The sequence below is a fragment of the Apostichopus japonicus genome, chromosome 21 (assembly GCF_037975245.1).
Source record: "Apostichopus japonicus isolate 1M-3 chromosome 21, ASM3797524v1, whole genome shotgun sequence".
Classification (NCBI taxonomy): domain Eukaryota; kingdom Metazoa; phylum Echinodermata; class Holothuroidea; order Aspidochirotida; family Stichopodidae; genus Apostichopus; species Apostichopus japonicus.
This window is the reverse complement of record NC_092581.1, coordinates 7,814,864-7,836,120: the sequence shown is the minus strand read 5'-3', so window position 1 is coordinate 7,836,120 and position 21,257 is coordinate 7,814,864. Positions and strand designations below refer to the sequence as shown.

Genomic DNA, 21,257 nt, shown 5'->3' with positions numbered 1-21,257 from the left:
TGTGAAACAGATCAAAAAGAACATTCATTAATTAACTGATCGACTTACGGAAGCAATTTAACCCCTTCTATAAACCTTGTTAACTTAATGCTTCCTGAGAGGACCAGTGTTACTGAAAAAGTGTTCCCCATCAAGGAGAATCCACCATTGGCAAATCAAAGTACCACTGGGACATACAAACCTCTACTATACTGACCAGAAGGTACAGTATGCAGGACTATATTTCAAGGTAAGTATTGTACTTCAAGGCATACCAAAAGACTATTTGGTATCCACTCATAATCTGCAAAGGGATCTTTATAACTACAGTGTAAGGAATCATCTAGATTAATCTGAACTGCCAATTGCAAATTAGACTATCTAGTTATGAAGTAAATATAAACTAGTGAACATACACAAATGCATGATTAGATCTATGTTAGTATGTTATACTTCAATCAACAGTGTATGTTAATTATTTTCACTCTTTCAAACATTTGAAGCTTACAACCAGAACTAAGAAGAAAATATGTGTGCACATGAACAGTGCAGAACATTGCCATTAGGGTTTTGACCCAATTGCAAATTACTTAGTTTGAATTCTGTGAAAAAAGGATAGATTATTGGGTTTGTGGGGAGAAATGAGATCAAACTAAATTACACAACGTTGCCACAAACTATTTTACAATTTCTTAGACACTGGATAACACATTCTCTTCACTGGATTCTCCAGTTAGTATTGTACTCGTTCAAACTTTCCCTACTGTTCCTGTCAATGTTCCTGTCAATGAACGAGGTAATGAGCCCCCAAATTTGGTCAGTCAGACGTATGAAATTTCGCAAACTGCTTGAGACCTACCCCTCTGGTTTAAATGTTTGAATCATGCAAAAGAAGGCGTCGCTGGCTTCCATGACCAGAAAGTTGAATCTCACATATATTTTTCATAATGAAACAGTAAAAATTTCTATTTTTGTTGTACTTCTGATAAATCTCCATTGAATTTGGCGCCTTTCTTCATGGCTCCAAAAAGTGCCGTTAAATTTGCTTGATTTTCGTTACATGAGAAAAATGCACATTTTTGGTAAAATTGGCTAGATTAGACTTTGTACTTAACATTGTTATACAATGGTTTTACCTAATTGTACCACAGTAAGTTTTACCCTAAATTTACAAGCGTTGTACCCTAAGTGTACCACAGTTTTCCCTATTCTTAACTATAATCAGTACAACACAAATTACCTTAAATTTCACCCAATGGTTGATTGTATCATAATTTGTGCTACATAATTACAGATTGGAAAATTATGTTTCTGTGCTGAATGAAATTTAACTTTTTCCATGAAATGATGAACAAAGAATATCATATCGCAGAATAATTAATAAGCAGCCAGGAACACTGCAGTGTCTAACAATTCTAAAACAATTCCAAAGAACATCAGCAAAAATACCTACGATGGTAGCGTGGCTTATGTAACATTAGGGCTCCTCTAGTACAAGGCATATACAGTAGCTAGGTGTGCAGCGTATACAGTACCTCAATGCAACTTTGAATGGCTACTAAGTAAGCGCGACTTCATACATTTTCAAAGTTATTTATCTGTCTTTTAGCTGCAGAATGGTGCGTGAAAAATGTCACTTATACTCCATTACACAACCTAAATCAAAGCGATCTTTTACGCAATTAAAATCTAAGGCTGAAAAAGCATCTATCTTCCACTTGAAACTCATGTTGAGTGAAAATCTGAAACTGTTTGCCCAAAAATCATGTCAATGATAACAGCAAACTTGTGACAAAAATCCTAGATAATTGTTGTAAAGTTTGCAAATTATGAACTATGGCATGTAGAAAATGCCTCAAGAAATAATTTAAGAGCAATTTGGCAACCTTAAGTGCATTGGTATCCTGGCACGAAACATTTTTTTCTTCAGGATTTTGTGAACCAACTTAATATTATCCTACTGTTGTTAGAGATGGGGATGACCAATGTTTATTGTTAGTACTCTAAACCTGGGTCGCTAGTACTATACTCCACTGTTTAGGGGTTGCCTGCACATAACCAAGCCGTCATGATATCTATGTTCCATAAACTTTTTCAATTGGTTGAGAAATTAATATATGAACACAACTTATATGTCCCGATGTTCCGAGTCACGATGTCCTGAGTTCAAGTCACTCCAAGATTAATGTATGTTGTCCAGTTACGGAGTTGTTGACGATTGACAATTCATAATCATGGACATTAAATATGAATCTTAGAGACTGACTTCGGTCAGCTTGCGGCTTCTTCGCGAGTTCCTGCTTGCAGGGGGATCTAAAATACATATAATACATACATATTTATGAATGCCCTCAAAACACATTACGTACTGTACTTCTTAAGCTCAAATCTTTCCCTGTAGTAAATTGTATATTAGATTTTAATTGTTTTTGCGGTATGTTTATAAATGCTCTGTGAAGTTCATGAACAACCTCCAGTGATACGAAATTCTCAAAATAATGCAGGTGCAGATAGCAAACCATTTTACACAGTTAATTGCCATTGATATTGGTCATTGACAAAAATTAGTTTACAATTTGAACTTGCTTCAAGTTTGCCAAGGTACAGTACTGCTTTCATCATTCTGTGAAATGTTTGTAACATGGTAACCTTGCTAATATTGGGGTTTGACCAGCCCACGAGTCACTCCCCAAACTGTTGAGCGTGGTGCATTTTCTAATGGTCAAAGCTAAAATTCTACAATGGTGAGTTGACGACCTTATTTGTCGAGGTCTGATGACAACAATATAAAGGTTAAACAGTTTTACAGTGTATGGTACAGTTTATGTCAAGTAAATTAAGTGTGTACAGTACCATACTTTTATTCTGTAGAGGGCTACTGTGGTAACTTTACCATGTTTTATCCTAATTAATTTCAACCATAGTTTACCCCTGTAAGTTTAGGGTACATTTTTTTTGCTGGGAGCATATATATATTTTATTCTTATATCTTATATAGGGTGACATATTATTGTATCATGTACTTTATAACTGTTCCACCAAACTTTCTTGCCATTCCTGGTCTTGCCTTTCATTTAAGTAACATTACCTTCTACTACTTTACCTCAAGTCTTTTCATAGTGTTTGATAGCTTGTTTATGAAGTGGTTGTGCCATCATTGGCAGCTATGTTTTGTTGTCTTGTTACTATTTTCTGACAGTTTTACTTCTCAAAAGTTTTAGTATAATGAATGAGAAATAAATAAAGGGACCAAAAAAAATGTGTAGTCATTCTTAAAAAAGAAAGTTCTCTGACCAAAAGTCCCTCAAAGCTGACCTCATCGTGGTGTCCGAGTGACAACCACTGCCTTTTCACTGGGCGAAGTAGAGCTTTGTCTGGGCATTTTTATACCAAAATGCCCTCTAAGGTGTCATATTTAACTGCCTGTTGTGTGGTGCTGACCAGCTAAGATCAGATTATAACGATTCCACCTCACCAGCAAGAAAATCCTGCATATGTGTGCTGTGCCTGCATACCATAACTGATTTTTCCTTCCTTTTGGTACATATAATGACCCAGTTGTGCATACAGTGGTGTTCCATACAGTTGTCCGATTTTAAAGTACATGTCCGAAAAGGTCTGACAATGTCCAGAACTGTCTGGTACCCTCTGAGCTTCAAGTTAAAAAAAAACAATAGTCTGTAAGGATTTCACTGACAATACCCATGCAGCAATGTTTACTACTATCATTTACTATCTTGGAACTTGCAGCTAGCAAGGAACGTTTTTTTTCAGCATGTCAGATGGATACGAACAAAATAATATCGCTTAATACCTAGGCTTTAACTTGTAAATATGTGCAATGCATATACTGCATTGTGCCTAGATGCGTAGCCTACTATAGGTTTATTTCCTGCGTCTAGGTGCGGACAAGAGGACAAAGTCCGCCTAGTTATTGAATTACACTGACTGACAATGATTGGTAATCTTCATAGTGTGAAAAGTAAGTATAAATTGAACAAGAACAAGAACCCAAGGGCACTGTGGTTCCTTGCTTGGGGTATATGACAATACACATAATATTATCAAGCAAGATTGGGCTGAAATAGTCCAAGTAATTGTGGTCCTACATGTTCCCATAAAGTAACCAACACTATAGCCAACACTTTTGTGATCACAAAATGTGATCGGATTTTTTATCAAAAGGCACTTTTGAGATCTAAATATGGCGTCGCAAATGTAAGAAATATAAGAGACCTACAAGCGTGTCAACAGATATGATAACAATGGTGACCTCAGATGACATGACCTTTAAGTTTCAAAATGTTCCACCACCCCATTCACAACTTGTCCCAAAATATCAACCATGTCACACCTTGGCATTGAGATTTAATTACATGAAATGTCAAAAAATTAACTTTGAACTTGTATGTAACTTCACACACAAAGGTCACCCGGAGGTCAACCAATTGAAATTTTTGATCGGTGAGACCTAAATAGAGCATGACTGTAAAAATTCAAACATTTTTTCTTTGCCCATTTTCACCCCCATAATACTACTTTTTTAACATTAGCTGACCTTTGGTGACCTTGGATCACATGACCGTTAAGTTTGAAAATATTCCCCTATACCATTTGCAACTTGTCCAAAAAAATCAACCTTGTCACACCTTGGCACTGGGAGTTATTGCATTAAATGTGTGAAAATTAACTTTGACCTCCAATAACTTCGCACACCAAGGTCAAATGGGGGTCAACCCATTGACATTTATGATCAGAAGGTACATTTAAAAACTGAAAATAGCATCGAAACTGTAAAAATCCACAAAACACGAAAAGGTCACCAGAGGTCAAATTGAGGTCAAGGGTCAACCAGATGCGGGTCGACAATTGGATTACATTGAAGCAACTCCCAACCCTAACGGACAATTTGTTCTCAAGTTGTCGCAAAAATACTAGTTTTTTACCATTAATTGACCTTTGGTGACCTCGGATCACATGACTGTTATGTTTGAAAATATTCCCCTATACCATTTGCAACTACTCCAAAAATATCAACCTTGTCACACCTTGGAACTGGGATTTATTGCATTAAATGTCTGAAAATTAACTTTGACCTCATATAACTTCGCACACGAAGGTCACACGGGGGTCAACCCATTGACATTTATGATCAGAAGGTACCTTTGACATCTGAAAATAGCATCAAAACTGTAAAAATCCCTAAAACACTAAAAAGGTCACCAGAGGTCACCAGAGGTCAAATTGAGGTCAAGGGTCACCCAGATGCGGGTCGACAATTGGATTACATTGAAGCAACTCCCAACCCTAACGGACAATTTGTTCTCAAGTTATCCCAAAAATACTAGTTTTTTATCATTAATTGACCTTTGGTGACCTCGGATCACGTGACCGTTAAGTTTGAAGATATTCCCCTATACCATTTGCAACTTGTCTCAAAATATCAACTGTGTAACACCTTGGCACTGGGAGTTATTACACTAAATGTCTGAAAATTAACTTTGACCTCATATAACTTAACAGACAAAGGTCACCTTGGGTCAACTTATTGACATTTTTGATTGATGAGAACTAAATTAGAGCATCAAACTATACAAAATCAAACATTCTTTTCTTTGCCCATTTTCTACCCCCAAAATACTAATTTTTTGACATTAATTGACCTTTGGTGACCTCGGATCACATGACCGTTAAGTTTGAAAATATTCCCCTATACCATTTGCAACTTGTCCAAAAATATCAACCACGTCACACCTTGGAACTGGGAGTTATTGCATTAAATGTCTGAAAATTAACTTTGACCTTGTATAACTTCGCACACGAAGGTCACACAGGTGTCAACCCATTGACATTTTTGATCGGAAGGTACCTTTGGTATCCAAATCTAGCATCAAAACCAAACATTTTCTTTTTTGCTCGTTTCCTCCCAAAATAAGCACATTTTTTCTAATGTGACCTTTGACCTTTTGACCTTGGTTTCAGATGTAGTTCAATCTCCTGATTCCAAAAAACAAAACGACAAGTCTGTACAACCATCCTAACTCCGACCGAAAAACTTTGACCCCATATAACTTCGCACATAAAGGTCACACGGGGTCAACCTATTGACATTTATGTTCAGAAGGTACCTTTGACATCTGAAAATAGCATCAAAACTGTAAAAATCCCCAAAAACACGTAAAGGTCACCAAAGGTCAAATTGAGGTCAAGGGTCACCGAGGTGCGGGTCGACAATTGGATTACATTGAAGCAACTCCCAACCCTAACGGACATTTCGTTCTCAAGTTATCGCAAAAATACTAGTTTTTTATCATTAATTGACCTTTGTTGACCTCGGATCACATTACCGTTATGTTTGGAAACGATGCCTTACCCCATTCACAACTACTCCCAAAATATCAACCATGTCGGACCCTGTCAATGGGAGTTATTGCTGTTTTTAATATATTGGTTTTTGGCATCTAACTGACCTTTGGTGACCTTTGCGGGCACCAAAAACAATAGGGATCTTCCTCTTACTATGGGCCATCCACTCACCAAGTTTGATCATGATACATCATTTCCTTATTGAGATATCGTGTACACAAGCCAAGCGTCACATACACACACACACACACACACACACACACACACACACACACACACACACACACACACACGCCAAGTTGAACGCATAGGTTCCTTGCTTTGCAAAAAGCAAGGAACCAAAAAGGAAAAATTGTTCAGTGTAGGGTTCACAAATACATGCAGTCATGTAAAAACTTCAAAAACAAATAATAATTTGATATCAGTGTTTGCTGGTAATGAGATGAATTGGCCTCTTGTTGAATATTGCTAATCTTAGCTGTGTGGCAAAACCTTACACTACAAAACAAATATGAACCAATTAATTCATACTACTATACTGCTGTACTGCAAATTCAACAAAAGTACTATTAAAACATGCTACTGTGCTCAGAAGCAGTGCTTTAGTAGTAAACTCAATTAGTCACTTTAAAGACTTTCTGAAGCATAAACAGACTCATTGTCAATTTTGGCCACATCCTACTCAATAGCGTACTATAAGCACTGTATTTAACACTGTACTTAAGTGCACTGTATTGTCAATTAAGTTATTTGTCCCTGTGTACATAAACTCACTAGAAAAGTAGCTATTCATTTCAAGTAAGTGGTTTCTGTGTCCTGTCCTAGTTTTGAAGGAAAGTTTGCTGCAAAGCTTTAATAAACCAATCAAGGAGATAGAAAATTAAATCTTAAGAGGTAAATCAAATAAGTGTAAATAATCTCTTTAACCAATCTGGTTTGAGTGAAAGTTGCTGAAAGAAGGTTTTGCTATGGAGTCTGTACCTGTATATCAATATTACAGTGAAAAAAAACTTGCACAAAGCTGAACCTCTACTGTGCAATTTGTTTCACTGTAATACTGATATGCAGGTACAGAGCAATGCACAAACTTACCTAAGTATATTCCACTTCCAATCATAAAAGAACATTGCAGAAACTAGTTAAGTATTCCATACTTCATAATTCATATTACATTGATTAGAATCATGATGTGAGCAAAATGGAACATACTGTGAAATATCAAACTACTGACCAAAGCCTGTGTTTGCACAAACATTAAAAAGAAATTTTATTAATGACACAAGTGATCTTGCGATCCATAGAACTATAAGGTCCAATTAGGTGAATGATGTACAGCGATCATTTAATGTCAACCTCCATGTAGATTTTGTATCTTTTAAAATGTGTTTTCTAAAACAAAGAGAACTGAAGACATTTTATAATTTTAAGAAGCAGATGAACATTCTAAATTTGTTGTACTCAATAAGGTGGATGTGCGTACCACATATAGTATTAAGTTCATGATCCTACAGTTTTCTTTAAATTAATCCAACGTTTCCTTTTTGTAGTTACAGTATTTACAAAAATCAATGCATCGCATAGTGACAGATACACACAGAGTACGCTTAAACACCCTCACACAAATGCTATCACCATCCCATAACTTCCTCTTATGGTAGGCAAGGAATCATGTGTTAAATGGGCTTGGAGGTGTTTAAAGTGGCCATGACACGAAAATTTCAAAGTCCTATATTTTTGGGATCCATTAAAGAATGTTCTCTAAAACATGTATCAACCAATCTGCCAGTTTAAAACTTGATTTTTCAAGTCGAAAATTGAGAATGAATTTACCCTTTTCGGCGTTTGAAACTTTGTTTACTCGAAAATTTTCCGATTCGCATGACGTCATGTGACGTCACGTTTTGAACACATATTTGTTGTCGCTGCTACGGTACCATTCACGTACACAGTAGACAAGTACACATACCACTAGTAGTTACTAAACAAAACACCGATCACAAGTGCGATATCAAATCAAAATTTCCTGTGAAATGGCGGATCCAGAGCCAAATGCGGCAACCGAAGTTCAAAGTGATAATGGTTCTTCACTAGGCAGTGAAATTGGGCTATAATTAGAGTGCCCTTTCTCATATTCGAAGCAGAGAGTGAAGGCGATGATCATTCCAATATTGAACCGAACGCTGAGGGTGGAGCGGAGGTGTTAGAACCGTATCAGTTCGAGCCTGTTAAACGAGCCGAAATTGAAGCTCCACAACATATCGAAGAAGAAATCCGTTCGAAACCATTGCAAGGAACATACAACGTGGTAAGAATTTATTAACGAAGCATTTAAAAACAAAATCCAGTCCATTTTGTGCATGTGTTGTTGGAATTCGCGGAACACCCTAAACCGTATTGTGCGTTGTGTTACGGTAACTTACAACCCATATGTAGAGTGTGTAGTACTAGTAGGGTTGGTTGCATACTGAAAGTTTGGCTCGGGGATGTAAGTTGCATTATGCAGCCATGCTAGGTAGGCATATGTGTTATTTCATACTCATTATTACTTGGCTAGTACTTTGGCCTGGAGTTTTGCAAATCAATTTTCTGAAACAAAAGAATGTTTCATGATACATGGAAGGTGTAAAATCACAACAAATGTAACCATAACTGTACATTGTGTGCCTGCTTGTTATTGTGGACATCATGGCCAACATTAATACATTTTGAACTTTCATAAATTTTTTCCCAGGCAGTACAGATACATAGCCTACGGTCAACAGGTTCAATGATACTTGGGGTTCCTAGCAAGACACGTCAGGGTTGTGCTACCATCATGTGCAGTCCAAAGGATCAGAAGTGATTTTCCAGCCAATGGTCATTACACTGGATTCAAGTTGCCAGGAGAAAACTCATTGTATAGGAAGCCTTTCTAAACTACGATTGTGTTGGATTATCAATCCGTCAGGGTTCCCTCAGTGTTGATATATTGAAATTCAAGACTTTTAATTCAGGATGAAAAGGTTATTTTCCAGACCCAACATCAACAATAAAAGAAAAGGCATGATTTGAAGCATTTAGACACAAGTATTGGTGTGACCGTGATGTCATATAATATGTGCATAAGGGAACGGGCATTGATCTTTTTAGGGGCATTTACCTTGTTGATTCGTACCTTTAATCTGGAAGCCAAAATATCCATATCACCAATGATATTTGACAGAAAAGTCATAATAAAGACCAATGGAGGCAGCAGAACTCTTGAATGTTTAGACTGTTTCTTCAGCAGCAGTTGGTTTGTTTTGTAGTCTTTCTTCAAAAACTCAGCAGTACACCCTGTTAATGGTCTTCGATTGTTTTAATGCGTGTGATGCTGTGTTTCACATTGCCCATCAGTGTTGTACATGTCGTCCTGCGTGGGTAACATTTTTGCATATGAGTTGCGTCGTGCAGTGTTTCTTGGTTTAAATAACCCTGTATTGTATTTGCTTCTGGATTATTCTAATTAATTTGTCACAACAACGATTGATAGCGATGGACATGCAACTGCTTTGTAGGCTTAAAGCAAAAAAATTCATGTAAGTTGTTTTCTTTTAACCTCCTTTGATGTCACAAATTACATTAGTGTAATTTAAGAATGATAATGTTTATGGAAAGTACAGTTTTACTTTTATGTCATATAATACAATGATTGTTGTTAATGTTAGTTCAGATTGTCCAGAATGACTGTCTAGAACTGATATTGAATAAATTTTGTTCAATGATTTAACACTTGAACTATGTTGTGTGAATTTTTGGCTCTGTGACTTTAAAATAAATCGCTTTGAGATTTAATTAAACAACCTTTGGAATAAAATCTTTTTACCTACCTATTTTGACCCATCCCCACTCCCTCCACAACATAATAAATGGTTTTCCTGGAATAGGAATAAGAAATTATTGCTATAATTAACTGATCCAGCATATTCCAGAAATAAATTGGGGCACTGAGATTTGTTCACAAGAAGATGTAACCCATCGCTTCTGAAGCTAACCTCATAGCTTATTAGTATACAATAGAGCAATGAAGGGGGTGTTAATTTTGATGATACAGTAAAATCTCTTCGTCTATTGCGACTTCAGTGTAGTAACGCTAATACTATAGTACTACTAGTGCTCGGCGCGCTACCTCCTAAGGATCGCCACTTGCCCCATTGGAGGTTTCCTGTTCCCCGATCTGGTCTTCAGAGTAGTTTTTTGTGGATTACTTGACAGAAGAATGACTCTTTTATGTCGAACCGTTAAAGTCCATTTGTTTTATTTCATAACAAAAAGGAGGGATCGTAGTATGCTTCCGTGAAGTGTTCGCTTCATTCGGAGCTGCATACTGGCTAGGCCCAGTGAAATCGGCGCTGGTGTTGTGCACTAACTTGGTCATAATCGCCGTGTTTTTTTTCGTCCTTCAGCCATGGATGAAGGCTAATTGCATGGGTAATGATATTTATGCAGCCCCAACAACACAACGGACCGGCATTTCTCTCGGATATTTTACAACAGTCGTAAAACAAACTTGAAATTTCTAACGATATAGCGTAATACAGTGGTTGTTCTCTCAGTGTAAATGTGCGTGTACTGTATATGGAACGGTATGATCGTCGCGCATCCGATACATGCCTGAGCTTTGCACGTGTGTTCCTAACATGACGTCATCATTGTCTTGTTGTGAAATCGCATTCTCAGATATCTATTTTCGGATGCGAATATTAAAACGTTAATTACTAATTAGTCCTTGAGGTTTTCAAGGTGTTGAGGATAGTTTTGAACATAGATTTTCTCATAGATTCAGAGGAAGTTACTTTCGATGAGTTGGATTTTTCGTGTCATGGCCTCTTTAAAGGAATTGTCTGGTGGAAGAATTTGATACATTGTCCTTGTAGTTACTATTTTTCTCTTTCAAACCATGTAAAAATTGTCGCCATTCGACATTTTCTTCTTGTAGAAATCTGGTTTTCAAATTCACCAACTGGTTTCTCACCAAAAGTACCGTTTGTTCGAACGCTTCAATATGGTGATTGACGTAGTGCTTGCAAATAGGCAAAACAGACGACTTGAAGTTAGCACTCCCATTTCCGCAGCAAATAAACTCACGTGTAAACACATTGGATTGCCTAATATATATAACGTACATACTCGCGAACGTATATCCTACGATGCCCAGTTGGTGTACTTGTATAGCGTTGCACATAGTAACCTCACACTCAAACCACAGTTCATAAACTGTTCATCGAAATTGCTGAAATAAAATTCACGGATCAAATAAACAGTAAAATGAAACTTGAAAAGTATTAGTTACACCGAAAGAGCAGAATGTAGCACTGAGAAGCTTAGGCTTCGCAGAACTGTCCGATTGTAAACGTTAAAGTAGCCTATACACGCGAACATTCTTCGCGCTGGAGCTGGATATCGCGATGCATAAACAACGAAGAGTCTGCTGTTAAAACTTATCTTGTGTTACACAAAGACCACGAAACCACCGATCTACTACATATATGGCAGCTTAAGGAGTTTTTGAAATCATATCTAATTTATAAGAAATTTCACCGGAAATTTTGGAAGAAATTTATCGGAATCATTGTAAGAGCAGAATGTAGCACTGAGAAGCTTAGGCTTCGCAGAACTGTCCGATTGTCAACGTTTGAGTATAGCCTACATGTGAACATTCTTCGCATTGGAGCTGGATAGCGCGATGTAAAGCCTAAACAACGAAGAGTCTGCTGTTAAAATTTACCTTGTGTTACACAAAGACCACCGAACCACCGATCTAGTACATGGTGGCTTAAGGAGTTTTTGAAAACATATCTAATTTCTAAGAAATTTCACCGGAAATTAAGGAAGAAATTTATCTGTATACAAACGCGGTTTTTGTTGTGATTACCGTATAGGTACTGTGCGGAGGGTGGGTTATGACGCAATCTGCTATGGCAGAGCTGACGTCACGTATTGTACTGTTCAAATCATTTTGAAATGTCTATCCATAACGATTAAAAAGTCGTTTCTCTGTCAAACACAACATTAGCATTCTCATACTTTGACAACATGTTTGGAAATTTATTTACTATTTTTTAAGGTAACTTCTTTGGGCCACCAGACAATCCTTTTAAGATTCTTCACAAACAATACAGTAGGTGATAAGGGAATACCATCATGAATATTTCAACAAAGTACATGGCACATGCATCCAGAAAAGTAGTGGTTTTGTCAAGGTATGGTCAATTAAGAAAGAAACCTACTGTTGTAAATATATCTTGAAAGGTAGATAAACCTTCTGGTCACATCTTCTACACAAGTTGCTTTAAGATCTTATCTCAGTCTCTTGCCTCCAAATCTATGTTAAAGTATACAGGAGATATCCTCCAATTGACACAGTAGTGTATACCAATAAAGATATCAATTTGGTGTGAAAGTAACACCTCTGCTCAGAGTGCACAAGGCACTTAGTTCTTGAGCATCAAGAATGCAAGAAAGCTAATGTATGTGTATGGCAATGATAAACTCTATCTACTGTAGGCATCACTGCCATGATGTATGACTGATCAAGTTTGCAAAGTTAATTTTCAATATTGCATACAGTAAACTACATTTGACATAAAATCATGAAAATACTTTAAGTTGAATGTGTGTATAGTGTATACAGTTGATCTATAATTACAACATAACTTAAAAATTGCACCACTTGTGGCGGAATGACTGTATAACATCACAACTCTACAAAATGCTAGACATATTTAATCTATAGATCAATACGATTATCCAAAGCACTAATGTATTCATAGTTATAACAGGTTAAAAACTGTGTCCTCTCAACCATTTTCAGATCACCATCCACTGGGCGCACGTCATCAATATACCTTTGCCAAACGCCTACATTCTCAAAGTGTTGCATGCTATCCAAAAATATCTTTTTTTTAGGTTTCTGGACAAGAAGATAACAATATCCCATACAATAGAATTCTTCCAAGGACGTGGTGATTCTTTAGAAATCACAACCGAGGACCTGAAATTCTTTTGTTCAAGTCCTCGTTCAGAATACAAAACAAACGCACCTACCCACACTCACCAACTACTACCTCACATTTCTGATGTGGGGTGAAGTACAATATCTCTTATCCCTATACATTACATGTAGGGTCATGAGATAATAATTTACTCCTATGATGGTCTAGTTACCTTCAATTAGATTGCTTCAAGTTGTTTCATTACTTTTCAATGATTTCCCTGCAGGATGCCTGAAACTTAAGGCTCATTAGATTCATCTTTCCTGCTCGAATTGATGCATTGAAAACCCCAAGGAAATCTCATATAGAATTCCCCTAACTTAATCTTCATAAAACCAGCTTCAAGATGTTTCAGGACAGATGATGTAAAGAAAGGAGTTTGGAGTGGAAAATATATTGCATACAGTAAACTGTAAAGTATTAAAGGTAATTAGCAGTAACAATGAAAATAAAGATTCATACATGAGAATTTCTGGTAAAAAGCTGGTAAAGAGTCATGGGTCTTAAAATGCCATGAGAGTTGTGATTCGGGTGGGTCGATATACAGTACCGGGTATTTCCTTCATACCCATACTGACGGTATTCAAAGCTGTCATCAACAAATATACAAAAATACCAGGTCTATCCAAAACAAATCTTAAATACCCTTCAAAAAATAATACCCAATAAAAAATTCCGACCCAGATAATACATGCAAACTTGAGGAACCTCTGGCTGCTAACCTTTATAGTGTAAAACTTACCATCCCAAGTTAACTGTAAACATTGTTGCTGCACAATCTTAGCCCTTGTTTGCTTGTACTGTACCAGACCAAAGATCACTGAAGGGACACACTGATATGTTTCTTGCGTTTTCACCTTCAAACATGGTTTAAGCCTATTCGGCCACGCACGAGCACAGATGGGTTGCATTTACACACGATAATATGGAACAGTCTACGTACGGATGGGGGGGGAGGTACAGAATACAGCACAGCACCTGTTGGAGGATTTGAAACACGTGCTTCGTCACACCAGGAAAAAGGGATTGGATGGCATGTGTTAAGGCTGTGCATTTACGTTTAATGATCTAAATGTTTAAACGACCAGTTTCGTTTGTTTAAAAGTTTAAATGTGACAGTTTGACCTCGACTTCCATAAAAATGGAGCTACAGTACCTGAAATATAGGGTCAACAATCCAATTTTACCTTGATTGAAGTTGAAAATGCACAAAAGAAAAGTATTTTCACCCCTTCACATCATGCAGTAATTTTCTCCCTCACTTAAAAGGATTGTCTGGTGGCCCAAAGAAGTTACCTTAAAAAATAGTAAATAATTTTCCAAACATGTTGTCAAAGTATGAGAACGCTAATGTTGCGTTTGACAGAGAAACGATTTTTTAATCGTTATGGATAGACACTTCAAATATGATTTGAACAGTACAATACGTGACGTCAGCTCTGCCATAGCAGATTGCGTCATAACCCACCCTCCGCACAGTACCTATACGGTAATCACAACAAAACCAGCGTGTGTATACAGATAAATTTCTTCCTTAATTTCCGGTGAAATTTCTTAAAAATTAGTTATGTTTTCAAAAACTCCTTAAGCCACCATGTACTTGAGCGGTGGTTCCGTGGTCTTTGTGTAACACAAGGTAAATTTTAACAGCAGACTCTGAGTTGTTCAGGCTATACATCGCGCTATCCAGCTCCAACGCGAAAAATGTTCGCATGTAGGCTGTACTCAAACGTTGACAATCGGACAGTTCTGAGAAGCCTAAGCTTTTCAGCGCTATATTCTGCTCTGACAACGATTCGATCAATTTCTTCAATAATTTCCGGTGAAATTTCTTATAAATTAGATATGATATAAAAAACTCCTTAAGCCGCAATATATTTAGTAGATCGGTGGTTTCGTGGTCTTTGTGTAACACAAGATAAGTTTTAACAGCAGGCTCTTCGTTGTTTATACATCGCGGTATCCAGCTCCAGCGCGAAGAATGTTCGCGTGTATAGGCTACTGTAACGTTTACAATCGGACAGTTCTGCGATGACATCGATCCCGCCAAGTTTCATCTTTCGGTTTAACGAATACTTTATAAGTTTCCTTTTACTGTTAATTTGATCTGTGAATTTTATTTCCGCGAGTTCGAAGAACAGTTAATGAACTGTGGTTTGAGTGTGAGTGTACTATGTGTAACGCTATACAAGTACACCAACTGAGCATCGTAGTATATACGTTCGCGAGTATGTACGTTATATATATGAGGCAATTCAATGTGCTTACACGTGAGTTAATTTGCTGCGGAATTGGGAGTGCTAACTTCAAGTCGCCTGTTTTGCCTATCTGCAAGCACTACGTCAAACACCATATTGAAGCGTTCGAACAAACGGTACTTTTGGTGAGAAACTGGTGAATTTGAAAACCAGATTTCTACAAGAAGAAAATGTCGAATGGGGACAATTTTTACATGGTTAGAAAGAGAAAAATAATAACTACAAGGACAATGTATCAAAATCTTCCACCAGACAATTCCTTTAATGCTATATAATTACTTCCCACCATAATTCATGTTCATACCCCGGCCCCAGCATAGCATTTTTTTGTTAACACAAAAAACTTTTTGTGCCAGGTGGAGAATCTTCCTGAAGTGTAGATGTTATTGTAAAACCCCCTCCAGAGAAAATATGATAATTGCTCTATCCTCAATCCACGCTATTAAGCCAATATTATTATTCCAGAGAGAGGTAGGTACATAGATAAGATAAACTTATTGCATCCGATAGGGAAATTACATGCTTGCAGAAAAAACAGTAAGATATAAAAACGATGCTATACAACAATAAGAGAACAAACAGTAGGACAATAAATGCATAAGAAATGCTAATAACAAGGAACGGGAACAGATGCGCCAAAGCTCACAGAATGGCAAGGAATAAAAAGTATAAACAAATCACAAACGGTAAATATGATAAGAACCCAATGAAAGAAGGAAAGACAAAGGCAAGAGATTAACGATTAAAAGATGCATTAAAAATTCTATATACAGTGTAGCCGGGTGGAAAAAGAATACAGATCACAGGTGTTCCAAAAGGGTTGCGCGATGAACTGATTTTTATTTTCTCAACTAGGGAGTTCAGGTGCTGCCCTTCACATTGTGTGTGTACATTAATAACAATACATGTATGCATTTTTTGGTAGCAAGGAATCTGCAGTTGCTGTTAGCGATGCAATGCGGTCTAAGAGAAACCTGAGCTGGTAAAATGTGCTTGAAGCAGGTCTATAAAGACACGAAAGTAAAATACAGACATTTGTGCATGCCAAGCTTTCTGTACCTACTGTCAGAAAGATCGGCAAAGTTTTATCAAAGTTTTAAAACAATCCATAGTAAACTAATTGATGGGATAATCTGGTCTCTATCTCACTACTTTCACAATGTTACGGAGCTATTGCGGTTCTAAGATGTCACTCTCTTTACATTTGAGAAAAGGACTCTCCCAAAGTTCTTTTCTACCGACTGCTACTTGACAAATAAAAGTTATTCTCCAGTCACGTTGTATAATAATACCCACACTTTCCTACGACTAATCATGGAGCTAATAGTTCCATTTGGAGCACGTAGTATGTCAAATCATGGAGCTATTAACAAAATTATTTCGTTAATAGGTCCATGGTCATATGCTCTAACAAGTTGTTTTGGGAAGAAACAGATTCTGCGCAATACGTATATATTCATGTTCTCAGCCTGATACTGTCATAGGGATGCACCAGATATCCGGTCTGGCCGGATAGTGAGCAGTTATCCGGTTCCGGTTGGATATTTTTCAAAATCCGGCCGGATCTTTTTCAAAATCTAGCCTGAATTATTCCTTAAAAAGGTGTTGGTATTAACTTAAATCAATGTAAACTATTTCCAAAAATTAATAAAAACATTCAAAGTAAGGAAAAATTAGGTTTAACATGTTTAATTTAATTTTCTCAATGGTCTGACCCACTGTTTCTAAAGATCAACTAAAAAATACAGCTACTGTAATAATATGAAGCTCTTTTTTAAAATTTTTTTTTTACAGATAATATTGCAGTGTAAAAATTTGTTACCAAATAATGAATAATAAAAGACAATTCTAAATCCAGATAGTAGTGTTATTACAACAATTAAATAATCTTTTTATTCAGTATAAAGTATGAGATTTGTGAAATGTAGCTTCCCGTTTTAAAACAAACTTCATAGGTAGTATGCAGTATTTTTCCAGCAAACAAATTAACATACTGTATCAAGTTTGTCAACAATTATATTGTAGTTATTTTATTAAAGAATGTAGATAACACCACTTCAAGTCATATTTAATCTCATAAATGGGGTCTTCCATTTCATGTACTATCCGGCAAAATCCGGTTCTGGCCGGATCCAAAAATTTGGATCCGGTGCATCCCTAGTATCATACTAAGTCTATGCATTACTTTCCAAATACTCAATTTCCTGGTAATTCCCATACCGATTATATGCTACTGTACTGTTTGGACTGGGCCCCGTAGTGGAGTGTACGTCCGCGTTAAAATGAAAGACATGTAAACAACACTGATTTTTTCGTATTTTATTTTCTTTTTAATCAAATCTTTAAATAAGTTGCTGCAAAAGAAAAGAGAGAGATGGGAAAGTCGTCATAAACGAGCAAATACATTTGTAGGCTAGGCTAGTGTCCATAGGTTCATGCTAGTGTTTGAAAGTACAGTTAACGCTGGAAATAGTGGTTCCATGAAAATTTCCGGTATATCGGGTAATACCATTATTCGTCAATGGGTATACCGGTATATATACCGATGCACCATATTTGCCATTGTCCTATCTACTCTACAAACATGAATGGATTTACAGCTCACCAACAGCAGGATTTTGGAAATTACTGATTCTAAATTAATATCAGCATCAACAGCATGGTTAGAAATGCAGGATTGCCATTTTGGACACAAAATTTTATACATGGATATAAGATCATAAAGTGCATTGTGAGCCTAGTTTTTTGCTGTTGCAGTCAATGCAGTGTAGAGACTCAAGATTTACGAGGCTCTAATTTTATGAATGGTTGGAAAAGTAGGGCATTTTTTAAACCAGAAAACACATAGCATACTAGAGGTTCATTGATTCCTTTCCTGGTTTATACAAAACACTGCACAAAATATTTTCAAGTTCACTTATGGAGGATTTGTGCTTACTAAGTTGGATTCACATGCTACATGAAAGGTCATCTAAACTTTGTTAACAAAGTACAGTTTACAGACATGACCTCTGGTGACCTCAAATGACCTTGGAACTTAACAGAAAACAAGTTTGTTGTACTTATTAAGGTGGATCAACATGCCAAGTATGAAGTTCATCTTCATTTTACTTTTGAGGTTATGAGTTTCAAATTTCCAGTCAGGACTTACAATATGCCTTTAACATTGGCACAGGTCATGTCAGGTAGTCCTATTGAGTGTTGTACAGGTGTGAATGTTTGGTTACTACATTCCAATGATAGTTCTCTCATTCTCACAGTCATTCTGACATTACTGTTTCTGGGGTAAGCCAATGTGTTAGTAGGGGACATTATGACCAAGCATTGTGCATTCTTGTCTTGGAAATTTAAACCATGGTTTCATGGGAAACTGCAAGATGTATGATTTTCTGAGCAGATGCAAACATACTTTAGTTATGGAGTGCCTTGGGAGGTAGGTTTTTAAATTGTAGTAACAATACTGCATCAAAGAGGAAGGAAACGTTGAACACCAAATGATGACAAGAACAACAGATGTGAACTGCTTTTTCAGTTGCATTTACTGGATATTAAATGTAACTGAAAATGGAAATGATGTTAGTACATTTTGCCAGTTATTACAAATTTCTGGAAAGGGTAATCACAGTTTGGAACCTGGTAGTCATATTTAGTTTCCCAGGCTCTCATTTAAGTTAATTGTCCAAGAATTAAGTCCCAACTCACAGCCAGAACCAAGATTACCAGCTCCCTTGATCACCCCAGAGGTATTTGTAACAATAAATCGTTGATTCCAACCAACTAAATCATTGGTACCAGCATTGTTACGAACGCAGGATTCTGCGCCTGGGACGCAATGTTTTGGCCAGGGACGCAAACACACAACACGAACAACGCAATAATAAATTTTCCATTCCAACTAACTAAATCATTGGTACCAGCATTGCTACGAACGCAGGATTCTGCGTCCGGAACTCAATGTTTTGGCCAGGGACGCAAAATCTTCAAATTGCTTTGTCCAGGTGGACTGAAACTCGATGTTCCCCTTCAGTCATGAAAGGACCAGGCCTTTGTTTTAGGATTTTGGAAAAAGGAATTTATGACCATTTTCCCCATGTCGCTCCGCAAGATATAGAGGTTTATTTAACATCCTCTCATCTTTGTTATACAAATTCTACTGGAAATTGGTGCTTTCGCACACTTCGCTCCTCCAACAAACTGTATTTAATGCTGTTCCTAAACCACGCTTGAAGACATATGGTTACAGAAGCTTCAAATACTCTGGCTCTTATCTCTGGAACAAGTTACCAGATCACATTCAAACATGCTATAAACTTTCTACTTTCAAAAGTCTACTTAAGAACCATTTTTCACTTGTTCTTTTGGAAATGAATTTACTTTCTTTGTAAAGCGCCTCGAGCAGTGACTTTTATATACTGATTTGGCGCTATATAAGTCTCATTTGTTATTATTATTATTATTTTCTTGGAGCTTCCACTCGCCACTGATCTTTTCTTTACCGAAAAGTGACCTTCATTGTTTTCATCATTAATATCCTTCATATAAATATATTTCATTCAAGACCCCTTTTTAGTTTGGACTTCGGAGGATCTGCTGTTAATAGACAAGAGACTGTCTAAATTGTAATTTGGTGAGTTGCAGTTTAATGACTTTCCTAAGTATTATTATTTTCCCCATAATACCTACTACCCATATCACCAAAAACCCTAGTCCCTACATCAGTTACACCTAGCAAATTTGTGTAACATTAGCCTAATGTCAGGCTTATAACATTTTGCTAAGGTTGTACCTAACACAGTTAAGATAGGATTTAATTTCTAAAGGGTTAGTTATTAGTTGTTAACTTGTCTGTCCTACCTAGTACGACTCCTACTACTAGACTAACTACTTTCGACTAGTGACAGTGCTGGCTTAGGCTAGGCTACTTAGGGCCCTATCATTGGTTTGAAATGATTCTTAAACAAGATTTCTTATCAGCTCTAGGCTAGTAGTGCACTAACAGTTAGAACAGAAAGGCTAACAGTTAAGTGTTACCTTGTGGTTAAGCTAGCCTGGCTGACTAATTTCAGGTTGTCCAACTGTAGCCTAACGTTAATGGAAGTTAGGCTACACGTCCTAACACAGAGTGCCTAAGATTACATTACCTCTATCTCCTGCCTCACTTGGATCTTCTTCCACGGGTCCGCTAACTCGCGTAGCGGCATTTTTGAGTACACTCCGAGAAAAATCTTGACTGTTTTGAATACGATCGAAAGAAACTTGTGAGAAAAGACTAGTAGTCACCAAATGCCGATATTATTTTAAGGTAGTGCTTAGTGGGTCGTTGAGTAGATGGTTGACACGTTCAATATGGCAGTAGACAATGTGTGGCATATTGAATGTACGTCAAACACAATATCATACATAGACACTTGAACGGAAGTACAATACGAGGGCGTAGTACCGGTTTACAAATTAATACGGAACGCCTATATTTGTGTGTTAAACGTATGGGATGTCGGGCTTCAAAATCATTTGTCAATGTTTCTTTCAGGTTGAATAAAGAACAAAAACTTCTGAGGATGGTGGCTGGCACAGAACAACAATGATCAGACACTCCTCTGTATTAACTTCATAATAAGTATGCTATATTGGCAGCACAATA

At 36.9% G+C, this 21,257-nt stretch overlaps 1 protein-coding gene and 1 long non-coding RNA gene across 2 annotated transcripts in view; one reads left to right on the top strand and one right to left on the bottom strand.

Annotated features, from left to right (window-relative positions):
• The window catches only part of LOC139962945 (ribosomal protein S6 kinase alpha-3-like), a 71,988-nt gene extending 51,005 nt beyond the window's left edge, over positions 1-20,983 (bottom strand). Inside the window, exon 1 of the mRNA XM_071963363.1 lies at positions 20,758-20,983. Within this exon, the coding sequence (XP_071819464.1) occupies positions 20,758-20,817 (60 nt within the window). The 5' untranslated portion in view covers positions 20,818-20,983. The remainder of the gene's footprint in view (positions 1-20,757) is intronic.
• LOC139962949 (uncharacterized) lies at positions 6-17,647 on the top strand. The gene is made up of 2 exons (XR_011791405.1): positions 6-8,650; positions 9,077-17,647. It is a non-coding gene; the product is annotated as an uncharacterized lncRNA (long non-coding RNA).
• Positions 20,984-21,257: the final 274 nt, after the last annotated feature.